The sequence below is a fragment of the Mustela lutreola genome, chromosome 4 (genome assembly GCF_030435805.1).
Source record: "Mustela lutreola isolate mMusLut2 chromosome 4, mMusLut2.pri, whole genome shotgun sequence".
Classification (NCBI taxonomy): Eukaryota; Metazoa; Chordata; class Mammalia; order Carnivora; family Mustelidae; genus Mustela; species Mustela lutreola.
In genome coordinates this window covers 28,211,722-28,224,894 of record NC_081293.1, presented here as the reverse complement: position 1 = coordinate 28,224,894, position 13,173 = coordinate 28,211,722, and the positions used below count along the sequence as shown (strand labels likewise).

The 13,173-nt window shown below is 34.8% G+C and overlaps 1 protein-coding gene across 1 annotated transcript in view; it reads right to left on the bottom strand.

Moving 5' to 3' along the window:
• ERLIN1 (ER lipid raft associated 1) overlaps positions 1-13,173 on the bottom strand; it is a 39,816-nt gene that overhangs the window by 9,663 nt on the left and 16,980 nt on the right. Inside the window, exons 7-9 of the mRNA XM_059169216.1 lie at positions 12,836-12,909; positions 5,851-5,909; positions 3,654-3,745 (exon numbers count right to left, since the gene is read on the bottom strand). Of these exons, the coding sequence (XP_059025199.1) occupies positions 3,654-3,745; positions 5,851-5,909; positions 12,836-12,909 (225 nt within the window). The remainder of the gene's footprint in view (positions 1-3,653; positions 3,746-5,850; positions 5,910-12,835; positions 12,910-13,173) is intronic.

The following is a 13,173-nucleotide window of genomic DNA, read 5'->3' as shown; positions in this document are numbered from 1 at the left end:
AAAATGTTCCGTAACACAGAAAAAGAAGAAATGCTCTCTAACTCATTTTGAGGCTAGTGTAGCCATGAAAAAACTGACAGTAAGCTGAAATTTATGAAATACAAGTAAAAATGAAAATGAATAAAAGTAAAAAATTTAAAGATATTATCAGCAAGACATAAAGAGAAGTGTATTGGGTGACTCTCCTATATCATGATCAAGTGGGTCTGTCCCAGGAAGGCAAAATAATTCAGTAACAGAGAATATATTAATATAATTCACCACACTAACAGCTTCAAAAAGAAAAGTTATATGGTCCTCTCAACAGATACAGAAAAATTTCTCAAAGATTTAATAGCCATTCATGATAAAAACTCTCAGCAAGCAAGAAACAGGAAGAAACTTCATTAACCCAATAAAAATTATTTAGAGCAAACATCACTGGGAATATTTAAAGTTAGGAACAAGACAAGACTACTTGTCGCCATCCTTCTTTTCAACACTGCACTGTAAATCATAGCTTAAACCAGTAAGTTAAGAAGAATACAAAGATGTGGGACTACAAAGAAAAAATCAGAACTGTCCTGAAGATAATCTGACTGCTCACATGGGAAACTGAAGAGATTTTCAGCAAGACTGCTAAACAAATAAAAAAAATTAACAGCGTACCTCCACAAAAGCAAAAACCTGTTAGAAAATGTACCTTCAAAAAAGAGCCTATTAAAAAAAAATTAACAGCGTACCTCCACAAAAGCAAAAACCTGTTAGAAAATGTACCTTCAAAAAAGAGCCTATTTCGTACACCTGGGTAGCTCAGTCAGTTGAGCATTTCACTCTTGGTTTTGACTCAGCTTGGCTCAGGTCATGATCTCGTGATCTCCTGATCTCAGGGTCCTGGGGTTGAACTCTGTTTGGAGATCTGCCTGTCCCTCTTCCTCCCTCTCTGCCCCTTGCTCTGCATTTGCATGTACACTTTCTCACTTTATCCTCCTCTGGAATAAATGAGTAAAATCTAAAAAAAAAAAACCAACAACCTATTTCTAATAGTAAAAAACTTGAAAAATAAACAAGAATAAAACTCTAAGAAAGAAAGCACCAGAAATTTAAGAAGAAAATTATAACACCTTTTTGAAAGACCTTTCTCATAAATGGAGATATGTAAACAGATTTATAAGATTCAGTATCATAAATATTGTAATCCTCTCATATTGACATGTACAGGTAATGTAATTCTAATCAAAATCTCAGCACAGCATTTTACAGAACTTGAGGTGGTTCTAAAATTTATATGGAGGAATAAAAAGCCTCTGATTGTCCCAGACAATTTTAGGAATAGTTAGGAATCGTTAAAAGGAATAATTAAGGAGAAACTTGCTCTCCCAGATAGCAAGACTTAACATAAAAAGTGACAGTAAGTGAAACAAGGTAATTCTGGAGAAGGACAGAGCAAGAAATTAAAACAAAACAGACCCTAGCAACAGAACAAATTATATACAGTATCTTGTTATAAGACAGATATGGCATTAGAAATAAATAGAGGAAATAATGAACTTTTCAATTGTCTAAAATAATTAGCTTGCTACATGGAAAATATAAACTGAATTCCAATTTCAAACTAAACCCCAATATAATTTATAAAATTATACTATAAATTTATAAATTCCAGATGGATTCAATATCTAAATACAAAATGCAAAACTGTATAACTTTTAGAATAAAACTATTACTTTGGGCATGGGAAAAGCACAAATCAGAATGGAAAAGTCTGATGAATATGAGTACATGAAATTTAAATATATAAGAATGTCAAAGACATCATAAAGTTCAAAGACAGGCCACAAAGTGAGAGAAGATATTTGCAATGCATAGATCTGGGGAAGGATTAATATCCAGAAGATATAAGGAACTACAAATCAGCTCAAAAAAACTAAACAGACAATGGGCTAACAGTTTAACAGACAGCTCACATACAAAAAAAGAGAAACCTGAATGACCAATAAACAATATTCAACTTTCCTAGTAATCGGAGAAATACAAACTGAGATTATATGAAATGTTTTCCACCATCACACTGACATAAATTTTAAAAGGTTTAATGACTCTAAGAATTGAGGAGGATATGCAGAAATGGGAATTCAATAAGGCAAACAAAGGAATAAATGGGGAATTCAAACCCTGCTGAAAAGAAGGTAAAATGGTAGAATCACTTCACAGAGCAATCTGGCAAGACTGAATGTTATAAATTTGAAGATGTATGTACTCTGTGACCCAGCAATTCTACTTTGAGACATGTATTCCAGAGCAATGCTTCTCAAACTACCTATGGGAAAGCAACCTCCCCCCTTATTTGTATTTCAGTCTGTTGGGAAGCAGTATTTTATTAATTAGAATAAAAATTAATTATTAGGAAAACTATTAAAAACAAAAACACAGGCTCCAGTTTTTTATTATTAGACTCAACAGACATAAAATGTGCAATACTGTAAGAACTTCTAAGCACTCATTCTCAATTCTGAAGTCACCTCATTATGGATCAGAAACAAAAAGCTGGTGAAACAGGGCACTGACCGACACTACATGCATGTTGAGTAGCACTCCCACAGAAAACTCTGAATGTGTGCACAAAAAGATATGGCTACTGCAGCACTGTTCATAAGGAAAAACTACTAACTACCTAACTCTTCAACAGTAATGCTAGAATGAACTGAGGTTCACTCTCAGAATGAATGCACAGCAGTTAAAAATTAACTACATCTACACATATCAATATGAATAAAACTCAAACAATGTTGGTAAAATAAAGGCAAGTTGTGAAATAAAAGAGTTTGATATTTTTATGGTTTAAGACAATTCTATGAGTTGTTTATTGTTATATACTTACAGATATTGTTATATATTTATAGTATAAAAATATGGACAGAAAGATCTGTATAAAAAATTTTAAAATAAAACCTAATTAGAGAAGGGAAGTCAAGAAATAGGACCAGGTAAGGGTACATAGGAGGTTTCAAAATGATAAATTTATTCTTAAAAAAAATATGATCTGAAAGGATGTGGCAAATATTAAGCCTTCATTTTACTAGTCTCTGTGCATTCCTGCATACTTGAAATCGTTAAAGAAATGCTTCTTAAACTTCCAGTATCCCAAAGAACAAACAACTGAGAGTCTAAGAGGGCAGTCCAATATATAGTATCCTGGAGGTAGAGAAGTTTCACTGTGATTCAAAATAAGCTGTAAGCAATCCTGCCCTTCTGTTGAATAGGACAACATCTACCCATCCACATAAAACTCAGTGCTTGTCAAGAGCAAGGATACATATTATAATCCTGAGCTTTGGCCAAAAAACTTTCCTATTCTTAAACTATAGGAACAAAACTCTACTCCACAGAGGCTAGTGTTGCCCAAAAACCCTACCCACTTTTTTTGTCCTCAAAAAAGCAATAGCAGCCAAAGACATGGTAGAGAGCCAAAGCACTTCATTAAGTACTGACACCATCTAGTTTTAAAAGCTGCAGGACATCTGAATATACAAAAAGGAGTTTCTAGAAGTCTCCACTATGTATGATGCAATCTTATTTGATCCTATCAATATCCAGTGTCAGAATGACAAAGAACAGGACAAACTCATAAAACATGGACTTAAGACATTCATTTCAGAAAGAAATCCAAGTACCTATAACAGCCTTTTTCCTCTCTGTCTCAGCTTCTTTCTCCACAACCTTTTGTTTCTGTGCAGCTATAAGAAGCTTTGTCTTTTCAGCCTCCCTGTGAATCAAAATATTATTAAAATTAGAAATGATGTGCAGTCACAGCCAATAAATCTGACTCTATAGTGGGTCAAAGAACCATTTGCAACACGAACTTTCTGATCCATTAAGGTGCTTAGAGAGGTGTTACCCCATTTTACTTATAATAAATCTGAAGCTGAAAGGTTAAATGATTTGCCCAAAGTCACCCAGATATGGGAATCAATTTATACATTTGAATTTTAGTCTGACCTCTTCCTCTAATTGTATCATGGAAAGGCCTGTGATCTGCAAGTACCCAGAGTATATAAATGCTTCCTCTGTTGTTAGGCCTCCAGCTAGCCCATACAATACTTCTGGGCCAATGTGCAAAATGCAACACCCTCTGGGCAGATGCAGTCCCTCAGGTCCATAGGCTGACAAATAGAATGGAGCTAGATTTCAGCAGCTCCTTAGGCTTACGCAGCTACCCTATTTATAATTAGGTATTAGTTATTAAGTGGTGAACTGGGGCTCAATGAAGAAGAATTTTTTAAGAATCTGAGCTTTCTAATAATGGAAATGGCTGGCCCATCATTAAGCATGTACAAGTGGTGACCCAGGTGACCACAGAGCAGAAAAAGTATAGAAAAAAGATTAATATTATGTGGGCGGTTAGACCTCAAGGCGGCTTTTAAATGTGGGATTGTAATAGTCTATAAAATTAGGAAAGATCCAGATTTATCTGAAAAGTAACTCCAACAGTTCCCCCCCAAAATTTCCCCCCAAAGAGCTCTCCTTTCCCCCTGCCAAACTGGTAAACACATAAAATGGCATTCTCGATACTAGGAGTTATCTGAGGGCAGAGAACATATAGTCTTCATGTTTCCATCACTAGAAGCTATCATACTGAAAACCTAAGACATCCTGAGCTTTCAATCAAAAAAATTTTTTAGGGCGCCTAGGTGGCTAAGTGTCTGCCTTTGGCTCAGGTAGTGATCCCAGGGTCCTCAGATCGAGTCCCACCTGGGATCAAGTTGAGTCCTGCATAGAGATCTTTGCTCAGGGGGTCTGCTGTCTGCTTCTCCCTCTCTCTCTGCCCTTCCCCCTGCCCATGCTTGCTCTGTCTCGCATGCTCTCTTTCTCTGTCAAATAAATAAATTTTAAAAGATCAAAAAAAAAAAATTTTTTTTTTTTTTTATACCAATGGATCGGATCCATGATCTATCCAGCCTGGCAGTCAGTGCTTTATAGCTTTAAAAGAGGGAGTTCCTTTTCTACTAATGAAAAGGGAAAATAAAATTCTACATAACAGAAGATAGAGACTTGGGAACAGTAAGGACTCAGCAGTAAATCACCTAGGAAGAAGAATTATTTCTTGAACCCTCTACACTTAAAGAGTTGTATTCCTGACTTTTGCAAAGTTACTATTCCAGCATTTCATATTTTTCCTCTTAAAATACTAGCCAAATTTCCTAAAGACTTTTGTTTCTTCTTTTCAGTACCTATCATACAAAAATAATACTGCCATTTCAACCACAGTAGGTATTTCCCTAACACGAATATTCAGAACACTAAGAAATTAATTTCATATCAAGCAAATAACTTCTTATTCCCACTCAGCCCTGGACCCAAAAAAGAGAAGACTATCAGTAGTCAATTTAGGCACAGCTTCCCAGAAGCAAATTGTAAAGATCTAGGTGTATGTTTAGAGACACAATCACATGTAATGGAAAACCAAACTTTGTAATGATAAGGTGTCTATTCTTACTATTGTAACACAGTGACACAACACGGGCACTCTCTTCAACCTTAGCAGTTAGGACTCTTTCCTAAATTCAAATTTAATTCAAGATATTCATGTCCAAATTATAACTCCTTAGGCTTTCAACAACAGTTCTAGAGCAAACTGCATCCTTAGCCACTAATGCTGCTTCTGAAATATGTTCATATATAAAGAAAAAACTAAGAATACTCTAGTGAATTAAGACACAAGAATAGATAATATTATCAGAATTAAAGTATGGGAAATAGATATACACCCCACCCCAGAGTGTAACATCTCATATAAGTTTTCTCTACACTGGTATATTAATATTAGGCAGTCCTAAATAAATGTTTTGGGATCCCAAGCATATTACTCACATTAACTCAAAATTTCTTCTTATGGCTTCTGGGATTTTGGGTTTTGTAACACGCACAGCCTAAAAAATAAAAGTGAAAAGCCACAGTATATTTGAAAAATATATCTTCAAACTGCATCTTCTACAGATGAAATGAAACTCCTCAAATGAAACTAATAAAACAATCAAGACATAGCTGCCTACTAACATGTGTGGAGATTCCACTAGAAAATCTATTCTTCATGCCATCACACCAAGAATCATAGATAACACGGCTTCCTGTTTCTTTAAAAGATGCCTGCCTATGGGGGTCAGGGGAGATATCACTCTATCCACTACAGAAACAAACTCCTTTAGGGAAAAGGTTCTCCCTTAAAAGACCTCTACAAAGCTCTTCAGCTGGATACTTTCGTTTCCTTTTCAAGTCTGCAAACCAAAGAAACAGAAGGAAGGCAAAATTACAAGATTTAAATTGTGAAGGAGGAAACAGTAAAAACAAAAATAAAACCAAACAAAGTTCAGGTCAGTATATGCAACTTAATACAGTGAACAACAAATGTATTTACTATTTCCTAAACCTGCAATCACTCAGTACCAACTATACATAAAGAGTCCAAAGTTGAAGGAAAACAAATACCAGTTAGCAGCTTATGCTCTTTCTTCCTACAATCTCACTTAGAACAAAGTCTACTTGTCTCTGTAGATACCCTTTACTAGACACTGTGTTTCCCTAACCATCCTGCACTTTGGCATTAATTAAGATTATTTACTTGGGAAGTGCAGCCTTTTGAAGGCTGAGGTTTCAACATCAGGCAACTCTCTAAGTTTCTGATTAACTAGTTAAACATACTCACCCCTACCCCATACTGCAAACACACACAAAATACTGCTGATCTGAAGAAAGTTTTAATTTCTCTTTGAACATTGGCTAAACCTTTAAGCAACAAAGCCTTTAAGCACATAACTTTCTTTTGATTTAAATTCAATTAACATAAAGAATATTATTAGTTTCAGAGGCAGAGTTCAGCAATTCATTAGTCTGATATAATACACAGTGCTCGTGACATCACGCAATTACCCCAGCCTCCAGCCCCCTTCTCTTCAGCAACCCTCAGTTTGTTTAAGAATGGTTAAGAATCTCTTATGGTTTGTCTCCCTCTCTGGTTTCGTCTTGTTTTTCCCTCCCTGCTCATGTTCTTTCTCAAGCACATAACCTTCTTTTAAAAAGGCTTTTGAAAGAAGACTTTCAAGCAACACAGACTTTCCTACATGAAAGAGAAGAGTAAAATCTGTGAAGAATTTGAGAACTATCATAACCAAATACAAGAAGTAGTGAAATGGAATAAGCAGCTAGGGACTGTAGTGAAAAACTCATTATATGCTGAAATTGAAGCATGTGAAGACATAAGGACAACTCATGGAGATAGCTAGAAGACAAATAAAAATTTATAACCAGCATCTGTGAGATTCCAGATTTGACTATGTGACTATCAGAAATGCAGATGATTTCTAATATGTATTAATATGATTCAGAAGGAAGCACTCTCATTTTGCATTTAATTAAGAGAATAGCTATACATCCTTCTAGTCTTATTTTTTATTTATTTTTAAAAGATTTTATTTATTTGACAGAGAAAGACACAGCGAGAAAGGGAACACAAGCAGGGGGAGTGGGAGAGGGAGAAGCAGGCTCCCCACTGAACAAGGAGCCTGATGCAGGGCTGGATCCCAGGACCCTGGGATCATGACCTGAGCCAACAGCAGATGCTTAACGACTGAGCCACCCAGGGACCCCTCTAGTCTTATTTTTTTTAAAGCATAAAACATGACTGTTTTCTGAAGACATCTTGCTGTATGAGGCTAAAGAACACACTACATGCTTGCTAATCTTGGGAATCTCGGAATTCCCAAGTATGTGTAAAATAAATACCTACTGTAACAGATAATGTAAGTTACATTATAACAGATTCAAAAAATAAAATGACAAGGTGCCTGGGTGGCTAAAGGGATGCCTTCAGCTCAGGTCATGATCTCAGAGTCCTGGGACTGAGCCCCACATCAGGCTCCCTTCTCAGCAGGGAGCTTGCTTCTCCCTCTGCCTCTGCCCCCTGGTCATGCTCTTTCAAATAAATAAAATCTTCAAAATAAATAAATAAATAAATGACAACATATCCAAAAACAATGGCCAAAATACACACACACAGGAGTGGAAAATGAATGTACTTCAAAGTGACTGCTGCTTATAAACATATATTTTAAATGGAAACCCAACATATAGTCACTCTCTTTAATAACATAGGGAAAAAACATCAAAGATGTATACTTTCACCACTCAAATTTGACACAGTAGTTGTTCAAGAAAAATGGAGTATAAATACAAAGAGCAAAATTAAAATACTGATTATTACAGAGAATGTTTATTCAACAAGTATTAACTGGGTGCCTCTGTGCCAAGCGCTGTTTGTTCTAGGCACTAAGGATACAGCAGTGAACATGGCAAGAATGCTCTCATGGAATTGAAAATTTTAAAGGGAGAAAACACAACAGATAACAAAAAGCAAATAATGAATAAGAAACTTTCAGATAGTTATGAATTAGGTGAAGAATTTAAAGAAGGTGATTTGGATACTGGGAAATGGTTGTAGAGGGGAAAAAAAATCAAGATTTTTTACTTTGGTATAATTATATAAATAAAAAATCTAAGGAAATTCATAAAGTTGCAAAAAGCAAGATAAATAAGCTCTAAAAGATCTATTGTATAACACTGCACCTACAGTCAATATTAATGCATTGTGCACCTAAAAATTTAAGAGGATAGATTTCATGTTAAATGGTTATACCACGTATACAACAACAAAAAATCCAAGGAAATTAACCCAAAAAATTTATTAGAAACAGCAAACTCAGCAAACCAGTAGTTACACAATTAAAATTTACCAAGAATCATTTGCAATCCTCAATGATTGTACAAAAAAAGACTACATTTAATAGCATTAAAACTTAGTAAATCCATGAGTATTAATTTAATTTGAGATATGAATTTCTCACCTGGTCAAAAATTCTAAAGAAACAAATATGATATGATTAAGTAAAGCCATAAACTATGTTCCCAATTTTAAACTTGGAACCTGACAGAGCTTGAAAATATCAATAATGAAAACTAAGCTGGAAGAATAAGCTCACAGAAATATGAAAGGCTACTATTTTTAGAAAGATAATACCTCTTACCAGATTTTAAAAATGAATAAAAAGTTGATTATCATGAACATATAGTAATGTGTTAAAGAAGGAAGGCGACAAACAGACTGGAAATTCTAAAAATGCATTCCAGTTCCTAATAAACTTTTATGGCAAAGCTAAAGCAAGCAAAACAATGGAGATCTTGATCTACCAGTTTAAAAAACATGAAGTGATACTTTTTTCATTTGGTAATTCTTTCTATAAAAACAACATAAAATTATAACTAAATTAAAAGATCCTCCTCATTGCTATGCAGAAAATGATGTGGATAAAGGTAAACGTCAAACAGGGACAACGTTGCAGGAGACCACTGTTGGAAATCCAGGCAAGAGATGGTAGCTTGGCTTAGGAAGATAGCAGTAAAATAGAAGAACACAGTTTTACATGGATTTTAGTGGTAAAATCAGCAGGGTATGGGGTCTGATTAGATGTTAAGGGTGAGAGGGTTGTTAGAGATGCCTCCCATATATCTAGATTTGTCAGAGGATAGGAGGGGTCATTTACTAACAAGAAGGAAAAAATAAGAGAGAAGATTTGATGGGAAAAGACTAAGGGCTCGAAAACTAATGAAGGAATAGGAAACAGATGAACAAAGTCCAAAAAAACTATACTATATAATGGGATTTAGCATACACTAGAAATGGCATTTCAAATAAGGGAGATGGGGACATAAATTATTCTATAATTCTTGTTACTACCAAGTTGGGGAAATGGGGAATTAGAGCCCTATCTCACAACTGACATCAAAATGGATTTCAGATGAATGAAAGATTCAAATCTAAAAAACACAACTATAAAGGGGTGCCTTGGTGGCACAGTCAGTTTAACATCCAACTCTTGGTTTTGGCTCAGGTCATGATCTCAGGGTCATGAGATCAAGCCCCAGGCTGGGCTCCACTCTCAGCATGCTCTGCTTAAGTTTCTTTCTCTCCTTCCCCCCACCATCCACCGCTGTGCCCATGTGCTCTTTCTTACTCTCTCTTTAAAATAAATAAAACAGAGAAAAAATGTTGTAATTTGAAAGTAGCTTAAAAAAAAAAAAGAAAGTAGCTTAAAACATGCCAACACTACAAAACACCACAATACTAAATACTAAATACTAAAATTTCTACAGAAGTTTAAAACTTCATTACTGCCAGGAGGAAAAAGATAGTAAGTAGTAAAGAAAAAACTAGGAGAAAATAATTCCCATCCATCTTAGAGTTGTAGTAATTAACATATTAAAAATAAGTTATATATTTATTTAAAAACAGTTTACTTAAATGAGAAAAAGATAAATTATTAAAAAATGAACAAACACAAGAAACAATTCACAAATGAAATACAAATGGCCATTAAATATCCTAGGGCATTCAACTTCAATAATTAATACAAAATACCAAATTAATTTCTCTCCAAGGATTAAGAGAGTCAGCATGCATCTGTAATTATCTGGGTACAATCATAAAATCAAATGTGTAGAAAACTATACCTCACCAACACTGCCAATGAGAGAATAAGATGTTAAATTTTTCTGAAAGGCCACATTTGTCAATATTTACCAAAAAGCCTCCAAACAGGGCATACACTTTGATTCCTCAATCCTACTTTTAAGAATGTATTTTAAGGAAAGGATTTAAAAAGATGTATATACAAGCTTGTCATTGCAACATGTGTCTAACAGTGAAAACTGGAAGCCACAGATTAAATAAAAAACATTAAAAGTGATAATGTAGTGAATCTATATTTTTGACTTGAAAAGATGCTTATATATACTGTTAGTGAAAAAAGCAGCTATGGTACAATCCCACTTTAATTTAACATTATTTATACCTATAAACAAACACATGCTCCTCTAGATTAAGAAGAGCCTGGAAAGATACAACAAACTCTTATCTGCATGGTACAATTACGGGTGAATATCATCTTCTTATTCATCTTTTTCCCAATATCTAATTTTTAAAAAAACATACAGAACACACGTGTGCATAAAAATATTCAGAATATACAAAATACTACTATAAATCAGTAAAAAAAGGCAAAACAACACAACAGAAAAGTGAGGAAAGAATATGAATAGGCAGTTGACAAAGTACAAAATGGCCAAAGAATAAAACCAAACCACCAAAAAAACCCCCTTGATGCTCAACCCCATTAATAACCAAAGAAATGCAAATCAAAGAGAGATATAACATCATTCCATATGGCAAAAATCAGCATGTCTCAGGGTCAACTGCTGGTGAGGTTTATGGAGAAACCAGTACTCACATATATTGCTGAAAAAACTACAGATTTGTGCAGGGTTTTGAAAGATAATTTGTACATACAAGGAGATGTGCCAAAAAATTCCTACCCTATTGTTAACAGCAAAAAATTGGAAACAACAGAGAAATGATTATGTAATATAAGGCAAAGAATTCCAGGCAGCTGTTAAGAATGAGCTACATTTCCCAAGTAACAACATGAGCAGTATCTAAAAATCTGTGACATTCACACTTGTTATCCTTAACATAGAAAAGCAACTCCCACCACAACTGAATGGACAACCAGGTGGATTTTATAAAGTTTGCAGTGGACTTTTCAAATGATCCCTAACTTTGGCAGCTTCCCCTCAGGCACCAGTCAGAGATGATGGCACGGCATGAGTAAGGACAGGGAAAACCCTCACCATCTCCAGTCTTGTTATGAGATCACACGAAGTCACTTACAGTGAATGCACATTCTCAACAGTGCAACACTTGAGACTCATGACACCAAAGTTTTTCTCTTTAGCTGCAGTAACCATTACCACAACTGATCTCCTAGAAACTCTAAGAAAGGGTACTACAGAAGCCATATTACCACTTCTCAGGTAATCCAGACCTATAGCCATAGATACCTTTTAAATGTTACTATGACCACTGTAAGATCTGCATTTCACATTGACACCCAATATAAACATCTACACCACACTTAGAGAAAACAAGTTTTACAGAACAATACTTAAATTTATTACATGTCATGTGTTCTGATTTCTTTTCTTACTCAATTTTATTTTATTTAAAATGCTGTCATGATCTACTAAAACTGATTTTAGAATTACTCATGGATTTCAACCCAACCTGTAAAAACACTGACCCAAAAAAGCCAGCCCACAACCCCTCGCCATTCTATCTCCCAATGCCGCTGCCACCACCACCACCATCACCACCACCAAACTTATCTGCCACCTTCCTTTTATTCAGGCCATTCTACCCATCTGAAACACCTGCCTTACTCCTTCCCCACCATATAAATCCTGCTAATTCTTCCAGACCCACCTAAAATCCCAACTCCATTATAGTTGTTTCCAGGCAGACTCTCTTGAAATGTTCTTGAATTCTAAAGACTTACAGCAATAATCATGCCACCAGTTCATCTGTCAATTAATCATATGTGACATCTGTTTTGCTAGAATTATTGTTCAAATCTTATACTTGAAATCCTTGTTCATAATCTTACTGAGTCTAAAACCTTACTCCTACAATGATTAATAACCATAACTGTATCTTAATAATGCCTCACAATTAGCAGTGAGTGGATTTCATTTCCTTGCAAAAGCCGCAGCTTATCAACAGAAAATGCCAGCCAGGACAAGCTACAGAGTATTTTATTTTGGCATAGACCTAAAGTCAAATTGAGAAAGCTATTCTACAAAATCCCATAGCATTTCAATTAAATAACTGCTGAGTAAATAATGTCCAATGAAAGAACAATTCAATTCAAAGTTCTCAAAATTCCTACAGAATTTCCCTAGGAAAAGGGCTTACCTGTATGGTGAGGCCTGGGGCCATGATGTTTAAATCTTTCTGGAGAGCTTGCTTCAGGTTTTCATCTATTTGATCTGTTTTTGAGGCCAAGAACAACATCTCTTATGATACTCAAAAAAATTTTTTTTCATTATATTAATACTGAAAGAAACCCAATCATTATTAGACTTAAAGTTTCTATGGTACTGCTCTATAGAGCTTAAACCACTTCACGTATATATGTGTACATATATGTGTATATATAATACATATATATGTGTATATATATATAAAAAGCTAATTATATATTATAAATATAGAAGTTATTATATGTACACTAAAAATGCATATTTAGTTTT